The sequence below is a fragment of the Vombatus ursinus genome, unplaced genomic scaffold (genome assembly GCF_900497805.2).
Source record: "Vombatus ursinus unplaced genomic scaffold, bare-nosed wombat genome assembly UNPS02011014.1, whole genome shotgun sequence".
In the NCBI taxonomy this organism is placed as follows: domain Eukaryota; kingdom Metazoa; phylum Chordata; class Mammalia; order Diprotodontia; family Vombatidae; genus Vombatus; species Vombatus ursinus.
Window position 1 is genome coordinate 1,692,343 of NW_020950792.1, and position 20,909 is coordinate 1,713,251.

At 37.1% G+C, this 20,909-nt stretch overlaps 1 protein-coding gene across 2 annotated transcripts in view; it reads right to left on the reverse strand.

Moving 5' to 3' along the window:
• Nucleotides 1–1,935: 1,935 nt before the first annotated feature.
• Nucleotides 1,936–20,909, reverse strand: part of CLDN10 (claudin 10) — a 142,442-nt gene continuing 123,468 nt past the window's right edge. For both annotated transcript variants that reach the window (XM_027855677.1, XM_027855676.1), the window contains exons 4-5: nt 3,577–3,684; nt 1,936–2,545 (exon numbers count right to left, since the gene is read on the reverse strand). In XM_027855677.1, the coding sequence (XP_027711478.1) occupies nt 2,422–2,545; nt 3,577–3,684 (232 nt within the window). In that variant the 3' untranslated portion in view covers nt 1,936–2,421. The remainder of the gene's footprint in view (nt 2,546–3,576; nt 3,685–20,909) is intronic.

Below are 20,909 nucleotides of genomic sequence, written 5' to 3' on the forward strand. Positions count from 1 at the left end.
TCTTCATGACCTCGACCTGAGAAATCCTCAACTTCTTTTTTTTTTTTTTAAAGCAATTAGGGTTAAGTGACTTGCCCAGGATCACAGAGCTAGTAAGTGTCAAGTGTTTGGTCTGAAGCTGGATTTGAACTCAGGTCCTCCTGATTTCAGGGCCGGTGCTTTAACCACTGCGCCACCTAGCTGCCCTGAAATCCTCAACTTCTATTAACAACCTATTTAAGTTACATGAAATTCCTTATTGACTGTATCTTAAAGTTCCCAATCTTCTTTTAACTTTTAGATTTTTTTACTGCTTAGGGAAAATGAGTTTTATATACTGAAGACTTGGTCTGTAACTAAAGAAATTCCTTTTGTTTGTCTTAATTTATCTTTCAAGCTTCAAGGTTCAAATTTTTCAAAATTCAAGCTCCTTGTGGACTCATCTAGTGTTTACCTGTCATGGTAGAACAGTACAATTTCAGATACCTTTCATGGGCTAGCTCATAGCTTAGAGCAGTAACTGTAGAGTTTGGATTCTTTTCCCCTAAATCATTACTTTAGTTACCTCCAATAATGCTTGTCTAACTTATTTCTCTTCCTTCACAAAGCTTTGTGATATTTTTCTGGACTCAAGAGAACTAAGCATCATCTGCAGACTAATAAACTTCACTTTGTACTCTTTTATGCAGGCCACATAAGAAAAAAATTGTCATTGGTTCACAAACTGGTCCTTGGCTCCTATTCTTTGTCATGTGGCTTTAAGCCAGTTTTCTTTTTATGAAGAAATGTTTCACCCAATCCCGAGCTAGCTCAGTTTCTATAAAGCATCTTTTCAAATGGAGTCTTCTCCACTTACTTCTCCAGTCACTCACTTGATCTACTCAGAAATATAATTAATTTTTTCCCTCTCCTCCCTAGAAGTGTAATCACGCTGTGGTCATTATTCTGTATCAAATGATTCACAAATACCTCCTGTACAAATTTCTGACCACTGCATGGAACTAAGTGTAGTAGATGATCTGAATGTCCGTTTACTGAACCATCATTTTGTCTTGTTCAGAAATCTTACCTTCTTCACTTCTTGCTTCAGTGATCTCATAGTCTAGCTCTTCAAAGTGTTCAGTCACATATTTCCAGTTACATAAGACCCAAGGAGAGTTCCGGTGTGTCTGTATTTTGGTGAAGAAGGGTGCAAACCTAAATTTAGCCTCTAGAACCTTCATTGGGACTTAACTAGACCATTATTTCCTACCCCCACAGTTAGGTGGTATAGGGGATAAAGCCCTAGACTTGGAATCAGGACCTAAGTTCAAATCCAGGCTCAGACACTTACTAGCTGTGTGACCCTGGGAAGTCACTTAACCTCTGTCTGCTTCAGTTTCCTCATCTGTATAGTGGGAACAATAATAATAATAGCATCTACTTCTCAGGGTTGTTGTGAGGATAAAATGAGGTAAAGTCATTATCTAGCACCTACGACATGCCAGTAACTCTGCTAAGCACTTTACAACTATTATCTCATTTGATCCTCACAACAACCTTGTGAGGTAGATGATAATATCTACTTTGCAAAATTTAAGTGCTGTATAAATGCTAGTTATCATTATTATTATTATTCCTTTATTACAGTTCACCCCTGAGCATTATACTTGTACAGATTATCAGAAAAGTCCCCTGAAACGATATAAGACTTAAGTGTCAGTGAGATTTTGGTCAAGATCATTTCCACTCCAATATCAGTGTTCCTTCTTCTCAACCTTCCTAATCTGTGTCACTGTTTTGATAGGTGGTGAGAAACAATAAAAATGGCCTGTAAGTCACTGGCTTCTACCCCATTTAGTCTGAACAGTTCTGGAACAAATTCTGATCTCCCCAATGGGTGATCAGCTTTGATTCAATTCAACAGACTCATATTAAAGCACTTACATCCAATTCATGGCAAGTCAAGACACCACCCTCATGATGTCATTGGTCCTCTTCGAGAAAGAAGAAGGAGCAATAAATAACAATATTAAGCACTTACTGTTTGGGGATGGGAGCTGGCTTCAAGTAGTTGAGTTTTTAGGTGCATTCAATTTTCTATTTTAAATGAATAGAAAGCCAAAGCTTTCATCATTTAAGCCACTTGGAAGGTTAACTTGAAAATACTATATGTATGGGCTAACCTGTATTTAACAAAGTATTCCCTATTTTAGGTATTATAATCGATCAATTAAAATACCTGGTAAGTAAACCTGTTTATTTTTTTTATAAGAAAGCCGCAACAGAAAACGATTAGTACATAACTATGTAAGAAAATTTACATCCATAAAATCATTAATGCTACAATTCATATTTTAAAAATAGCTTGTGTTAATTACAGTGGAACCTTGATGGAAATCATTCTATGAACAGTTCACATTTTAATGACAAACTTGGATTTGTGATTTGTAGCAGTGCTATTTAGACATAAGCATTTTTATCAAACTGTTTTGAAGAGCTTGTGTTTTTAAAATCTCCTTCTCCACTCTGGTACTTTGTCCGAGATGATAAAACAGATGTAGGTCCATTGTACGCATATGCCATTCTGAAAGGCAAGAAAACAAATTTGCATATTATGACATATATCTGGGGCATGGGGGGGTGAGGGGAGACAGTTATTTCCCTCCTTCAGATCATCTTTCCTTGATATTTCTGTATAATACTGAAATCCAGCAAGCATTTGAGGATCTCTCATTGGTGTTTATTAACATTCTTGCCTCTTCTTTTCCCAACTCTTAAGCACACTTCATCCATCTTATAGTCAAGAAGACACTAGCAATTCCTATCAACGATTTCTGTCTCTGTTGTGAAAAATGAGTTTTGGTCAGGCCTAAATGATGGCTATGATTTAACAACCTCTCTGTCTGTTGTTTCCTTTAAATCCTAAGTAAGTCTTTTCCATCTTGACCTTGTTTTGCTTGAATTAAGAGGAGAAGGGTTTGTTGACATCTTGACCAGAGAATCTCTCTTACCAATCTTGTGGAAGGTTGATGGAAGTAGGAAAGATTACTGGACCCTTTAGATTAGGGATAGAGAGTTCAGGACCAGAACCTATCCCTGTAGGGACATTTCTTCACTGTGTACTCACACTTAAGACTATTTTTGTATGTTAACATATAGTAACCTTTATATCAATACTGTTCTTAAAAGGTTTACACAGTACACAACTGAACATATATAATTTCAGGAACACAGTTTTCCAATGAAGTTTTAAGTATATAGTATGATTTACTGAGGGTGCCCCCTGCCAAGCAAATCTATTAAAATTCTTGTCTCCTTATATGCAACCTTTCCAAAACGGATTCTGCAAAGTTTTTCTTCGAGAACTATATTAACTATTTAAAATTTGTTTTTCACACATGTAGTTTAGAATCCTGGTATCACAGATTCAGAAGTATTGAAGGGAACTTAGAGTTCATCAAGCCCAAGCCTTCTCATTTGCCTGATGATTGGAACTGAGACCCAGGGAAGTTAAGAGATTTGCCTATGGTAACACACACAGGTAGTAAACTGCAGAGCTGGGATTAGAATGATTCTGGACTTTTCAAATAGATCATTTTTGTCTGCACTTCTTACCTGGGTGTTTTGCTATTGTCAGATATCGAGAAGCAAAATATAACACCACCAATTATGCAAAGTGAAGCTCCAGCCCATCCAATGAACAAAGCTGCTCCTAATTCATATCTGCCCAAAAATGAAACATGAGTTTTGAATTACTTATTTTGAAAATATATTGCATTCTAGATCTGAAACTCTGATGGTGAATTATGAAATCATGCTCTTCAAAAGAAAGCATGTTGGAATAATTTATATGAGGCTTTATAGCTTTTGCATTTTATTAGCAACAATCATCACATTTTTTAAAGGAGAAAGAGTATATTATCATCCTAGTGCCAAAAGGTCTTATTTAAATCAGTTCAATTCAATTAACAATTATATTGGGATATATACAAAACCAAAATAATACCTGTCCTCAAGGCACTTTCATTCTCCTGTTGGGATATATGTACGTAAATAAATAAACACAAAATATATATAAAACTACTTGAAGAATGGGAGAGGGCAGCCTAGACCTGCGGGGATCAGGAAAGTCCTCCTCATAAGTGTTGACAACTGAGCTATACTTTGAAGGAAGTGATTCTAAGAGGTGGAGATGAGAAGGCATTTAGAAGACTACTTGGAGAAAGGCTGGAAGGTTGAAGACATAAGATGTATGTTGAAAACAGTTGACAGGACACTTTGGAAGAGAGTGTGAGAAGAGCAATATGGAACAGAACTATAAAGTTAGGGGAGAGACTCTGCTTGTGAGAAAAGGAGGATACGATAGACCAGTAAAGAAAAGAAAAAAATATTAAGGGAAGTTTAAAGAATGTAAGAGTTCACCAGTTGGTAATGGTCACTTTCCATTTCCTAACTTGCCAAGTCAGAATGAGAAGAAAGAATCTTAGGGTGGTGGCTGATGAGTACCAGACTTGGAGTCAGACATCCTGGGCTTGAATCCTGGCTCCAACACTTGATTTTGTGCCCATAGGCAAGTTACCTTGCTGAGTCTATCTACTCATCTGTAAAATGGTGCCTACCTCATAGGTTTGTCATAAGTAAAGCCCCACGTAGATATTAAAGCTACAAAAATATTAATTCATAAGGTGATATGTCTTGAGCTAGAAAGTATCTTAGAAGACATTTGAGTCCAAGCCTTGTTTTTCACAGCAGGGGATGCTGAGGTTCAAAGAGATTGAATTACTTGGCCAAGTAAGTGGGCAGTAAGTGACTGAGCCAGACACTGTTATTTCCACTGGACCACACAATCTCCCACTGAGTTACTACTGTATCCCTCATTATACTTTGCTCCTTGAAAACAGATGCTGTTTTTTGCTGTTATTTGTATCCTCAGTGCTCATGTTGCTGCTTTTGCTGAGTTGTTTTTCAATCATGTTTGACTCTTCGTGATCCCATTTAGGGTTTTCTTGGCAAAGTGGTTTGCTTTTTCCTTCTGCAGCTCATTTTACAGATGAGGAAACTGAGGCAAACAGGGTGAAGTGACTTGTCCGGGGTCATACAGCTAGTAAATGTCTGAGGCCAGATCTGAACTCAGGATGTTTATTGACTAACTGGAGAGGATAGTAGTTTATTTATTTATTTATTTAGGCAATTGGGGTTAAGTGACTTGCCCAGGGTCACACAGCTACTAAGTGTCAAGTGTTTGGTCTGAGGCTGGATTTGAACTCAGGTCCTCCTGACTTCAGGGCTGGTGCCCTATCCACTGCACCACCTAGCTGCCCAAGGATAATAGTTATTATGAAGCCCAATGACCCACCTGATGTATAAATCTCCTCTGTAACATCTCTGATGATGCTTAATAAGTGTTTATTGAATTGACAAGATTATGAATGATACTTTTACCCAAAAAGGGACCAAAAATACATGAACAACCACCAACCCATACAACTGCTTTGTGATCTTTATAAAGTCTTGATGAGAACATACATAGAGGGGAAACTTGATAAAACATGAAAAGGGAATAGGCTAGCTTTTACAGATGTATACAGTTAATCACATACAGACATTCACATAACTGACAGAGGTGTTGAGAATTTAAAGATTCCACTTCTAATTCATTGATTCCAAGAAAACATTTGACTCAGTGCAGTAAAATACCTCTTTGGAGTCTGTCCATCACAGAATGAACCTTACTCATCTGAACTGGTTCAGAGAGGGAAGAATGTATATACACACACAGCTGAGTAGAGAAATTCATCTTACACAACAGGGAAGTAGGAGAAGAAGGGGCTAAGGGAAAGAGGTGGGGGAGTGGAGTGTGATGTGAGACAAGGTAGATTAAGGAAGGAAGGCAGTGGTCAGAAGCAAAACAGACTTTTGAGGATGTAATGGTAAAAAAAGGATAAATAGAAGAGAATAGGATGGAGAGAAATATACAGTTAGTAATCATAACTATGAATGTGAATGGGATGAATTCACCCAGGAAATAGAAGAGGATAGCAGAATGGATTAGTAACTAGAATGTAACAGTATGTTGTTTAAAACAGACACACTTGAAATAGAAAAACACAGAGTCAAAATAAGAATCTGTTATGTTTCATCTGACATAAAAAAGGCAGAGATAGCAATCATGATATCAGACAAAGCAAAAGCAAAAATAGACCTAATGAAAAGAGATAACTATATTTTCCTAAAAGGTACCATAGACAGTGAACATTAACTCTAAAGTGCACCAAATGACATAGCATCCAAATTCTTAAAGGAAAGGTTAAATGAATTACAGGAGGAAATAGAAAATAAAACTATATTAGTAGGGGACTTCAATTTACCCTTCTCAGATCTAGATATATGTAATCATAAAATTAAAAAAAAGTTAAGGAGATGAATAGAATTTAAGAAAAGTTAGATATGATAGACCTCTGGAGACTGTTGAATGGGAATAGAAAGGAGTCTACCTACCTTTTTTATCAGCTGTACATGACACCTTCACAAAAACTGACCATGTATTAAGGCATAAAAACTTCACAAACAAGTGCAGAAAAACAAAATATTAAATGTACCTTTTTTCAGAGCATAATAAGCACATTCAATAATGGGTCTTTGAAGCATAGACTAAAATTAATTGGAAATGAAATCTTAATGAATGAGTGGGTCAAAGAATAAATCACAGAAATAATAATTTCATTAAAGATAATGAGAACAATGAGGCAACATACCAAAATTTGAGGTGCAGCAAAACCAGTACTTAGGGAAAATTTTTATGTCTAAGTGCTTATGTAAGTAAAGGAGAGAAAGAGCAGATCAATTAATTGGGCATACAACTAAAAAAAAAACTAGAAAAAGAATAAAAAAATCCCCAATTAAGCACCAAAATGGAAATCCTAAAAATCAAAGAAATTAATAAAACAATGTTTTTTTTTTTAAAATGAAACTAATAAGTAAAGCTAGGGACTGGTTTTATGGGGGACAACAATAGGTAAGCCATAGCTAATTTGATCTTTAAAAGAGAACCAAATTATTAGCATCAAAAATGGAAAAGGTGAATGCGCAGCCAATGAAGATGAAATCAAAACAATAGGAACTATTTTGCCCTATTATATGCCAATAAAACACAATCTGAATGAAATAAATGTTTATAAAAATACAAATTGATCATATTAAAAGAATAGGAAATAAAATGCTTAAATAACCCTAATTTTGAAAAAGAAGTTGAACAAGCCCTAAATGAGCTCCCAAGGTTGGGGGCAGGGGGAGGAACCACCACAGGATCAGATGTATTTACAAGTAAATTTTACCAAACATTTAAAGAACAATTCTAATATTATGCAAACTGTTTTTAGAAACAAGCAAAGGAGGAGTACTATCAGATTCCTTCAATAATACAAATATGGTACAAATAAGTAGAGCAAAACAAAGAGAAAACTATAGACCAATTTCCCTAATAGATATATTCATGCAGAAATTTCAAGTAAAATGCTTGCAAGGAGATTACAAGAATAAATCACAAGGATCATACACTATCACCAGGTTGGATTTATACCATGAATGGCTGGTTTAATATTAGGAAAACTATAAAAGTATAATTGACCACATCAAAAATAATAAAATTCATGATCATATTAATAGATGCATGAAAAGTTTTTTGACAAAATATGTCATGTATTCCTAGTTTGAAAAATGCTAGAAAACATAAGTATAAGTGGAGCATTTCTAAAAATGATAAACAGTATTTCTATGAAACCAAAAGCAAGCATTATCTGTAGTAGTGATAAACTAGAAGCCTTTCCCATAAAATCAGAGGTGAAGCAAAGATGGCCATTATCCCCATTGTTGTGTGTGGTTGTGGTTTGTCTTTCATTCTGGAAGAGGACCATGACATCAGGGAGATGATGACATGACCTGCAATTGAATTGGATTTGAGTGAGGGAGGACTCTAAAAATACCAGCTACCAAAATAAAACAAGAAAAAGAAAGTAAAGGAACAAGAATAGGCAATAAGCAATCAAAACTATAACTTTCTACAGATGGAATTATGATGGAGAACCCTACAGAATCAACTGAAGAACTAGTTGAAAGATTAACTTTAGCAAAGTTGCAGGATATAAAATAAACCCATGCAAATCATCAGCATTTCTTTTTATTACCAACAAAATCCAGCAGGAGGCTACTGAAAGAAAAATTTTATTTAAAAGAACTGCAGCCAATATACAATACTTGGGAGTATACCTGCAAAGACACACCCAGGAACTATATGAACACAATTATGAAACACTTTTCTCATAAAGACAGATCTAAACAATTGGAGAAATTTTAATTGCTCATGTGTCAGCTGATCCAATATATAAATATGACAACTCTACCTAAATTAATTTACTTATGCAGTACCATGCCAATAAAATTACCAAATAATTAGTTTATAGAGCTAAACAAATAATAACAAAATTTATATTGGGGAACAAAAGGTAAAAAATATCAAGGGAATCAATGAAAAAATATGTGAAGGAAAGCAGCCTCACAAATACTTGAATACAAGATCTCAAAATATACTACAAAGTAGTAATCATTAAAACAATCTGGTATTGGATAAGAAATAGAGTGGTTGATCAATGGAATAGATTTGGCACATAATATTCAGAAGTAAATGATCACAGTCACCTTGTGTTTGAAAAACTCAAAGATTTAAGCTATTGGGGCAAGAATTCACCATTTGACAAAAACTGCCGTGAAAACTGAAAAGCAGTCTGGCAGAAACTAGACATAGTAAAATATTTCATACTGTATACCAAGATATGCTCCAAATGCATACATGATTTAGACATAAAGGGTGATATAAGCAATTAGGGGAGTATAAAAAATTACCTGTCATATCTATGGATAAGAGAAGAACTCATGACCCAACAAGAGACAGAAAGGATCACAGGATGTAAAATGGATAATTTTGATTACATTAAATTAAAAAGTTTTCACATAAACAAAACCAATGCAGCCAAGATTAGAAGGAAACTTGGGGGTGGAGGGTGGAGGGAGGAATTTTTACAGCAAGTTTCTCTAATAAAGGCCTTGTTTCTGAAATATATAGAAAACTGAGTCAAATTCATAAGAATATTCATCATTCCCCAATTGACATATAATCAAAGAATATGAACAGGCAGCTTTCAGAAGAAATCAAAGCTATCTATAATCATATGAAAAAATGTTCTAAATTACTAATAGATAAATGCAAGTTAAAACAACTTGGAGGTACCAATTCACACCCATCAGACTTGCTAACATGACAGAAAAGGAAAATAACATGCTGGAGGGGATGTGGAAAAAAAATAGAACTGTTATTGACCTGTTGGTGGAGTTGTGAAATGCCCCAACCATTCTGGAGAAAAATTTGGAACTATGCCCGAAGAGCTATAAAACTGTGCATACCCTTTGGCCCAGTAATATTGCTATTAGGTCTATACTCCATGGAGAACAAAAAAAAAAAAAGAAGAAGGGCATATGTATACAAAAATACCTATAGCAGCTCTTTTTTCGGTGGCAAAGAATTGGAAAATAAGAGAATGTCTATTAACTGGGAATGACTAAATGTGTTATTATATGTGATTGTGACGGATTTCTCTTGTGCTATAAGAAATGATGAAGAGAATGGTTTCAGAAAATCCTAGAAGAGTTATATGAGCTGATGAAAAGTGAAATGAACAAAACTAGAAGAACATTGAGCATAGTAACTACAGTATTCTAACAACTATACGAGTTAGCTACTGTAATGATTCATGACAATTCCAAAGGACTCATGATAAAAATGCTATCCACCTTCCAGAGAAAACTGAAGAACTCTGAGTGCAGATTGAAGGATAATGTTTTCACTTTATTTTTCTTACTTTTTTTTTTTGCAGTGTGGCTAATGTAGAAATATGTTTTGCATGACTTCATATGTATAATGAGTATTGTATTTCTTGCCTTCTTAATGGATGGGGGGATGGGTGAAAGGAGGAAGAAAATTTTGAATTGAACATAATAAATAAAAATTTTAAAACAGAGAGGAAATAGCATCCAAGAGAAAGGACAGTGTCCTAAGCTGCAGAGATCAAGAAGGATAAAGATTTAGAAAGGGCCATTAAATTTGGCAATTAAGAGATCATTAGTAACTTTAGAGAGAGCATTTTTTGTTGAATAAGCAGATTGGAAGCCAGATTGAAAAGAGTTAAGACAGTAAGAGAAAAGGCAACAGAGCCAGCCACCTATTGCAGACAACCTTCTCAAGGAATTTAGCCACAAAATGGAGGAGATAGAAAGGATGATAACTAGCAGGGATGGATGGATCAAGTGAAGATTTTTTGAGGATGGGGAAGGCATGGGCATGTTTGAAGGAAGTAAAAGAAGCATGATTGAAGATGAATTAAAGAGCAGGGATGATAAGAAGGAGAAATCTGCTAGGGAAGGCAGGAAGAATGGGATCATTTGTGCATATAGAGGGCTTTGCCTTGACAAGGAGAAGGGCCCCTTCTTCATGTGAAATAGAGGTTAGAAGTGGTAAAAGAGCAGATAGTGGCAGAAAGTACCTGAGTGATGTGAGATGAGGAAAAGGGGAAAAGAGGGAACTCTGCAAATTTTTCAGTGAAACATGAGGCAAGATTCTCCACCAAGAAGATAGGGGAGAAGAAGGGATGAAAAGAGGAGATGAAAAGGTTTAGAAAAGCTACTGCGATGAGTGGGATGGTGAATCAATTAGGGGGGTATACAAGGACTGCCTTGCTGTAATAAGTACAGTTCAAATTATATCACAAACCTGTAGTGAACATATTCAGCACGGTTTCATGATTTTCTCTAGCTTCATTTAGCAGCATGTGAGTAAGAGTGAAAGCAATGGATGGTGGAAATAATCTAAGGCTGGTATTTGGCAGGGCAAAATCTTTAACAGGATAAAGAGAGAGGGCTGTGTCAAGGTGAGCCAGTTCATCAAGGAGTCAAGATGGAGAAGGGAAGAGAGTGTATGTAGTGCTGGGGGTGATGACCTTGGAATGAACTGGGGGGCAGAAGGATTGGAGGTCACAGTGCAGAAGAATAGGGTTTAAATTTGTAAGGAAGAGGGAGAGGTGGAATGAAAGATTACAATCTGATAAAGGAATCTCCAAATTCACGAATACGGATGTAGACCACTTGGTGGTAATGGCAAGATCATGAGTGGTGCGGAGTAGTTGGTCATGGGAATTGGAAATAGAAAATATGTACTCCACTCCTCCACACAAATACGGTTTGTACGTCTGAAGGATATTAGTCACTTCTGTATTTTCTCGTTTCCATACCAGTAAAACAAGCAAACAAACAAAAAGCCCAGCTCCATTTCATTGCCAGACAAGTATCCCGAACAATGTAATTAGAAGCAGTTTCATGAGTAAACCAAGCTACAGAACCATATAGATAGCTGTCTACAATATACACACACATGTATATGTATGTATGTATACATTTATAAAATCTCAATTGACCGTATCTATATCTTCATATCTGGTATGAATAAGAGTAGGGATTTCTTTTTGATCCTTTCCAGGCAAGACAAAACTATGGACAACCTACTCTGCTATCTCCCACTTGTCAAAGCAAAGAGAAATATTATCACTGGAATAAATGGGGAGCTCAATATCACAAAATGCTTGACCTGGAATCAGAGAGATCTATGTTCAGATCCTGCCTCAGACACTTCCTTGGCTTTGTGACCCTGGGAGATTCACTTGACCTATTTTAGGCTCAGTTTTCTCATCCATAGAATGAGGATCATCATATTACCTACCTCAGATTTATTGTGAGGATCAAATGTAAATATATGTGAAGTGCTTTGCAAACCGTAAAGCACTAAGTAAATGCTAACTGTTGTTATTGTTCTTTGGATGAAAAATCACTGAGGAGAAAGGGAAGAGATAGAAAAAGGGAAAAAATATAAAAGGTAGAAAAGAGGAGAGAGGGCACAGGGGAAAAGGGGAAGGAAGTAGGGGAGGGAAGGAGCAGAAGATAGGCACAGGGGGTTTCTTGCCCTTAGCTGCTTCATCATATGGCAGTCTCATCCCCATCAAACCTTGAACCTGGCCCTAGCCTTCGGCCTTTCTCATACCTCTACATCCAAGTCTCACATTGTCACACAGCTGCCCAACTCCCAGGAGTTGACCTGGTCAGCCTGTGCTGCTGTTATTCTTAGGGAAGAGGAATCCTTCACTGTTTCCTAGCTCTGAGGTTCTGAAAAGGGCGGTGCAGATCCTATCTCCCTGTATTCCTTCCCCAACCAGCAGCCTGTCTTCCTGATTTGAAAGGGAGATCAGAAAGAAATGCAGTGGTTGTAATTGGGCTAACACTGGCAGGACTCCCAAGCTGGAACAGGAAGCCAGTTTTTTCTAGGGAAGTGGGTAAAGGATTAAGGGATTTAGGGTCTACCACAGAATAATCAAGGTTGGCTGGCTGGAATTTTCTAGGCCTACATTCCAGCTGGGAGTGTAGACCTTGCAGTGTGTCCTGTACCATATTCTATACACAAAGAAAATGCCCAATTAATGTTTCTGGCTGATTCCTAGCTGCCTCACTTTCCTGTGTTATTAGTGTAAGGGAAATCTAAGTCACTCAAAGGAGATGGAGAGGAGTTTAATAGGTCTGAAAGTTTAGGAATGAGCCTGAATCCTAAGTTAAAAAAAATTAAGGCAATACCATTCACTCCATCTCAGAGGAATGAAAGCCCGTAAGTCTGCACACTGCTAAACAGTATTTTCATCCTTCATGCACAACTGAGAAGCATTAAAGTTGGAATCCTTGGCAGGGAACTGGGCACAGAGTCACTTCCCCAAACAGTACAAATCAGGAGCACTGATGGGAAAAGGAAAAAGAAGGAAAAGGAAGGGAACAAGTGTTCATTAACTACTATGTTCCAGGTTCTGTGCTAAGCACCTTACAAATATCTCATTTGATCTTCACAACTCTGGGAGATAGGTGTTCTATTATTATCCCTGTTGTATAACTGAGGAGATTAAAGCATATGGAGCTTGAGTGATCTGCCCAGGGTTACACTGCCAAGTATCTGAGGCTAAATTTGAATGCATATTTTCCTGACTCCAAAACTCTACTGTTCTACCTGGTTGCCTCTAGGGGATGGGAAGAATAGTCCCTGTGTAAAGGATGTGGGTGAAAGGAATATCCAGGTTCAGATAATGAAATGTCCATAATCCTCCTAACCACATGTAGCATGCATGGTATAAGATAGTTCACAAAAAAGAGACAGCTGGCCAAAATGAAGTATTTCAAACATTCCATTTAACAAAAGGCAAGGTGAAGCAACTTTATATTGTATTAAATTAAATCACAAAGGTTAGCACAAATGAACTAAAATACATTTGCTCAATAGGCAAGAGCTAACTTCAGAAGGAGGAAGACCTAGGTTCAGGTCCCATTTCTGCTACATGTTATGTAACACTGAGCATGGCCCATCATCTATATCTCAGTGCTCTAGGCAATTCTTCAAAGACTCTTAAGTTGCAAAGTGATTGCTGACTTCTATTGATAGAGGGAATTTCCTCATTACAAATTCCCTGTATCAGTGAAACCATGGGACTAGATTAAAGATACTAATTCACCGATGATTCGCCTAGATAACCGGTAAGGTGCTTTGCAGCTCTAAAAGTGTAATGCCTTGATACTATTTATTAAATGTGAATTTTCTTTCAAGTTACCAGTCTTGGATTCAATTTCAAACCCAGCATCATTCCATATCTTCTGTTTTGAATTCTGATGAAGAAACCCAATATCACAAATGGATAAGATTTTAAATGGGTTAGTTCATTACTGATTTTCCTTCTCTTAGAAGGTGGGTCAGACACGAATTTCCTCTTACCATGCTGTAGACATCAATTCCTTTAATTAGCGAATACATAAACAAAGACTTTATGTCTCTTGGTGTTTTATTTTTTCTTTCAGAGACATCTATTAATTTTGTTGAAGGATATAAATTACCAGCAACCTCAACTCATAATAATTTGCTTATGGTATTTTGCAAAAGCTGATTTTGTGGTTATTGTTCAGAGACAGAATCACATTCTAGCAACATCCCATCTATCCAAATGTATGCCAAAGACAAATCTCTTAAAACAATTTGAAAACAATTTTTCTCAGGCTATCCTAGGACAGGACAAATCTCCATCCTATAGCCAAGCAGATTAGATTGCCCACACCTTGAAATTTTTCCCTATTTTTGACTGATTATATCAGTGCTTTTATTCAATTAATTTAGGTAACTAAAAGTTGTTTCTGCAAATGAAACACAATGTATGTCACCAAAGGATAAAGTTAGTAAATCATTAAGACATACATAATATTTATGTGTGTGTATTCTTATGAAGAAAGAAAAGCAATATGATACTACTGGAATTAAATTGAATTGAGACTGAATTTTTTTTTTTGGAGAAGAAATCTCAAGAACTCAAAGAGTCTGAACACACCATAGCGACAGGACAAAGTCATCATCATAAGCAACCTAATGGCTCAGTGAACTAGGCTGCCTTTTGGAGCCCTGCACCTTGTTCTTGGAAAAATCCAAACATCCCATGGCAATGGGATTTTGCTAACAACTGGGATACTCACGTCTACTCTAACCCTAATCTTGCCACTCTCCTTAACCTTGCTTCCCTGTTTCAGCTCTGTGGTTAACCTATGGGAATAGGTTCACAAAAAGGTGGTGTTTTATCCTGTTAATTGTACGCTCCTGAAGGGAGTTCACCTAGCTGAGCTTTTCACCACCATAGAAACAGAACAATACCCAAGGAGCCTTGTGTTCTTTTCAAAGTAAATATTACCACCTTTTCCCCAAATATGCAAAGATGAGATTAGACTAAATGTCTGTGCACACATCTGAGATCAAATGGGAATGGAAGGTGATAACAAGAGGGCTGTACAATGTGTTTTTCTGCTGCTTATCCAGAAGGACAGAAGTTTCTTCAATCCCCAAGGCCTTCATAGTTGGACCCATTGAAAAGATGTGCATGTACACTGTCAGTGATTCCTCACAATAATAAACTCTGAATCTAGCATATTTCCTCAGTCCCTAAGACTATATGTCTACATAGAACAGAACAACTTGAATATTGGTCACTTATCTGCTTGATCTGACCAATAGAGACACCAGCCATAGAGACCTGGTGGTATGATGTAAACAGTGCAGACTCTGGAGTCAACAGACACGAGTTCAAATCTTGCCCCTGATGTTAGCTATGTGATCTTGAGCAAGTTACTGAGCTTCCCTGGGTCTTTGTTTCCTCATCTATTAAATAGAGGAAGATGAATTCTAAGATCTTTTATGTCTTAATCTTTTCAAATGAACCGAAAACATAAAAAAGTCCAAGCTCCATAAAATGATGTGGTGGGACAGTATGGCCTAGTGGATAGAGAGCTAGCCATGGAGTCAGAAAGGTCCAGGTTCAAATATCACCTCTGACACGTACTAGCTGTGTGACTGGGGAAATCACTTAATCTAGTGCTCTCACCTGCTAAGACTATAAAGTGCAGAGAAGCTGTCAACCTGTATTGGTAGAGAAAGTTACTCATTTGCAAGTTGCCCGTATCAATGAAATTATAGGTCAAGTATCCCCTTTTCATAAAAATGTATCCATTTAAGATCAAATTTTAGCATTTAACAGCTTGTATAGTGGAGAAACAACATTCATTTTTTAATATTCCTATCTAAACAAAGTAAAATTTCCATCATAGGTAGACAGGTATTTACAAAGCCCTCTATAACCCAGTGTATAAGGGAGTTAAATCTTGAATCAGTATTACATGGGCTGCACAAAGCTTTAGACACTTGCTCAAATGTTTCACATTTCTTTTGTAAATGTTTGAGAGCCTATGTTACATATAATTACTAAACTGCATGCTATGTAGTTACCATCTAATCCAATGTCTTATATCTAATACTTCTTGGACATAGAACAACTCTCAAAGCCTTTCTAGATCATCTACCTGCTGGTACTCTCTTTCTCTCTCTCTCTCTCTCTCTCCCTAGTTACACGTATTTTGTGTTTGTATTTCTGCTTGTCTCTTTTGTATCTACATACTTATACTTGTAGACATTCTTTCCTAACGGAACGTAAATAAGAATTGCTTCGTTTTTGTAATTGTTCCCATACTGCCGACCAGAATACCTGGCAAATGAGTAGGCACTTAGTAAGCCTTGTTTACTGACTGACTGTTTACACACAAATGATGTGTTCTTTAAGAATATTTACCATTTTCACCAATTCTCTTGCTCTATTTTGTGTGTGTCAATACAATATCCTTTTGTTAGGATGAATGAGGCTCACGGAAAGATTGTAAGGGCAGCTAGAAAAGTGGCACCCTACCTGGGGACTTAGGCATGAACTCAGGTGACAGAACATCTACCTTAAATAAAGAGATGAACTCTGAAGGTCTTTACCATCTCTGTGGTTGCATCTTTTTTTTTCTTTTTTAGGAGTTCTTTCTTTTCTCTCATTGCAATTCTTTAAATAATGTTCCCTGAATTCCTCACCTCAAGAAAGAATTATTATAAAAATTCATAAATTATGAAGGCTTGTAGTCATAACTAATTTTCTTTTTTAATGACCGGGGTTAACACACACCGCTACATTCCCTTGTTAATAACTCTGATTAATAACTCATCATGTAGTCGTGTGCAATCTTGTCAATCACATGTAGTTATATCAATTGTCAACTCAATTATTTTCGTGTAGATTTTCTCCTTTGGGGATAAACATAATTCTGAAAAATTTTTGCTTTCTTCAGTCACAGTTGAACTATCTTTGATATCATCCCTCAGTAGGGGTGTACTAGTAAATGTTTAACAATCAGCTCTCAAAAAATGCATGCAGGACACATTAAGTTTAATCTGCATCATTAATGTATTCTCAATCACTTTCTTAAAGTCTAGACAACCAATGAAACAATAAACCAAGCCCTCATTTGTATTTTTGTTTATTTCTAAAGTGTAAGTGTTCACACTGAACATTTTACAATCTGAGCTGGTATAAACTGGCTCCAGCATACCTCTGACTAAGCCAAATATAATTAAAAATGAAAGTCTGATACTTCCCCTAACCAATTTATATTTTGAAAGATCATTTCAAAGCCAAATATGCTGTTTTAGAATAATTTGTTATTTCTGGCTACCTGTTTTTTTGCTGTCACCCATTAATGTATATAATTGAGAACTGACTTTATCTTGATTTTCAGTGTGATGTAATGATTTGAGTCATGCTAGGAGCATCTAAGTGGTGCAGTGAATATAGCACTGGGCCTGGAGTCAAGAAGACTCATCTTTGTGGTCTGGCCTCAAACACTTATTGGCTATATGATCCTGGGCAAGTCACTGTACCCTGTTTGCCTCAGTTTCCTCAGCTGTAAAATGAGTTGGAGAAAGAAATGGCAAACCACTCCAGTATCTTTGCCAAGAAAACCCCATGAGGTCACAAAGAGGTGGAGACGACTGAAATTACTGAACAACAGTCATGAGTAGGAGAATATGTTTAAATGATGAATCTAAAATCTGAATAGATCTTATACTTATTGAGGGTAGTCACTGAAGTTGGGCACTCACAGAGGATTGAGATTAGGGGTTTATTAAATGAGCGACTGATGTTGTTCCAGACATAAGTCTTCTCAGTCTTAGTTTCTTTATCTTTAGAATAAGGGAAATGAACCACGTGATACCTTAGATTCCTTCTAACCTTGCCGCTATCAATAATAATTCCTGACCAGCTGCCACCAATTGGCAGGTAAGCCGAAGAAGCCTGGAAGAGTCACCAGACCACCAGCCCTGCTTTTAGCCCTCCCTAGCAGCCATAATCTAGGAAAGCAACTGTGGTGGAGAGGGGCCCCACTAAATCCACCATCCGCCATCCAACTTTCTTGGCCACTTTCAGGTCAGGCAAGCTGAAATAGCAAGGTACCCCTGAGGAACAAACAAGAGTGGCATGTACCTGAGAAGTCAAAATTGCAGTGGAGGACCCTGGGAATAGAATTTTACCCAGACCACCAACCTCTGCTTCTGGACTGGCCCTCACAGCCTTAATTAAGGGGAGTAACTGCTGTGCAAAAGGGGCCTACCTTCTCTGCCCCTGCCTATACCAACTGCCTCTGAGGGACAGGTAAGCCTAAAACCATTGGTGGCAGCACACACCACCCTCTCCAGACCACCAGTCCTGCTTCCAGGTAAGTCCTGCTTGCCTTACCCCCACAGCCACAATCCCAGGAAACAAGCACTGTGGAGAAGCAGCCTGGCAGTTGCTTCTTTGGATGCTGGAGACACAGTGACTGAAGATACATAGAAGATAGTTCTTATCACCACAGTCTTTGTCCCTGTCAGATGATTCAACATCAGAAACTGGGCTTATCACTGGAAATAATACAAAAAAAGAGGCATAACCATTTGCTTTGCTGCTGCACCCTAAGGAACACTGGATCTTTCTATTTTACAGCTGAAGCCATATTGTATATACATGTTGTGTATACATGTTGTCTCCGTTCGAACGTAAGCTTCTTGAGAGCAGGAATTGCCACTTTCCTATTTGCATTAGTGCAGTGCTTTGTACATAGTGCTTAGTAAGTGCACTATTATTCATTCCAATTCAAATATTCTGTGGCTCTACTTGCTTACTACATTTTAGGATATCATTTCTCCCTATACGTTATATTCTCCAAGATGACACTCCCAAATCACAGAATCTTGGGCAAAACCTCTGAAGACATCAAGTCAACCCATGCCTGAACAATAAACTCCCTACAACCTAGCTATTGTTTCTGTTCTGGCCAGAAACTCTAAGGGTCTTCCTCTCCCACACTGACTCATTTATGAAGGCAAATCAGGACTTCTTTTGTGTCAATTCTTACCTAGCTTTTAATTACTGAATGGGCACTACCTCAGACAAACTGAAACCTGGGAAGGACCTTAGCTTAAAAAGGCCCAGGTCTACCACTGCATCTGGGGTCATCTCCACTCATCTTGATCTATCTTTTGCTACTGGGCTGTAATGACTCTGGAGGAGAGAGTGAGGCTGATGACTTTGCATAGCTCCGCCTCACTTAAATCTAATTCATGAGAGTCAAGATATCACCCTTCTGATGTCATTGGTCCACTTCAAGAACAAAGGATGAACAACAACAACAGCAAATGATAATCTAGCCTTTGCTTGAAGACTTCCACCGAGAGAGAGGAGTCCCTACTGCCTAAGGGAATCTATTTTATTTTGGGGAAGGAAAGTTTTCCTTACATCGAGATGTAAATTACCTCTCTGCAGTTTCAACTTTTTGCTCTCTGAGGCCAAAGAGAACAAATTAAATCCCTCCTCCACAAACATTTGATGACAGTTATCATGCCCTGCCTCTCCTCTTCTGTAGGATAAATATCCCCAGTTCCTTCAACTGATTCTTGACTTCTTTCGCTACTCTGGTTGTCCTATGTGTTAGCTTACAAATATCCAAACCACACTTGGCAAGTGAAGAATTTAACACTTATCTCCATTAATTTTTATATTTGGTTCAATATTGATGTCTGTCAAGATCCTTGGGGAACCTATCATTCAGCATACTAGTTAGCCCTCCTAGCATTGTGTTATCTGAAAATTTGATAATCATGCTTTCTATACCTTTATCTAAGTTACTGATAAAAAACATTAAACAGCAAAAGAGCAGAGACAGACCCTAAAGGTACCAGAAGAAGAAAAATACTCCAAGATATCTACCGGCAAAGCCTCAAATAAAATATTGGTTGGGCACAATTTCAGTTAGAATTTCTGAAAGAAATGAAGTAAGAATTACAAAAAGTTTTTTAAAAATATTTTTTATCAATGAAATGAGGAAGCTAGAGGGAAAAATGGGAAAGAAATAAGGGCTATGGAAGAAAGAATTGGAAACAGAATTAGGTTGACTCAAAAGGCACAAACCTTTGTCCAAGCAACAAACTTTCTGAAAATTAGAGTGGACCATATAGAAGCCAATGATTCCATGAGAAAATATTAGAACAAAGACAAAAGAAAGGTAAAATATAAGAAAATCTAAATATTTTATAGCAAAAACAAAAGTACCTTGAAAACAGATTGAGGAGAAAAAATTTAAGAAGAAAAAGAGATAAAGAGATAAATATCATATCATAAATACCATATTTCAAGAAATCTTAAAAGAAAACTACCCAGATCTCTTAGAACCAAAGTAGAAATAGAATCTACTGCTCATCTCCTGAAAGAAATCCCAAATAATAACTCCCAATAACATAACCAAAATCCAGAGCTTCCAGATTAAAAAAAAAATACAAGCAGCTAGAAAGAAAGAATTTAAGTATCAAGGAGTCACAATTAGAACTACACATGATTTAGGAGCCACTATGATTCTTTCTTTGGATGAAAGAGGTCCCAGGTTCAATCCCAGGTGAGCCCATGATAGGCAGCTGGGTGGCACAGTGAATAGAGTGGTAGTCCTGGAATCAGAAAGACTCATCTTTCTGAGTTCAAATATGGCCTCAGACACTTACTAGCTGTGTGACTCCTGGAAAGTTACTTAACCCTGTTTGCCTCAGTTTCCTCATCTGTAAAATGATCTGGAGAAGGAAATAGCAAACCGCTCCAATATCTTTGCCAAGAAAACCCCAAATGGGGTCACAAGGACAAGACTGAAATGACTGAACAACAGGAACAATTACAAGAAGTGGAGCTTGGAATACACTGTTCCAGGAGGCAAAGAATATGGGCTTATAGCCAAGAATCTAGCAAAACTGAGTGTAATCCTACAGAGGAAAAGTGGATCTTTAATGAAATAGAAGACCCCCTAACATTTCTCTTGAAAACATTAGAGCTTCAAAGAAACTTTGAAGTCCAAACACAGAAATTAAAAGAAACATAAAAAAATGAATGAATTAATAA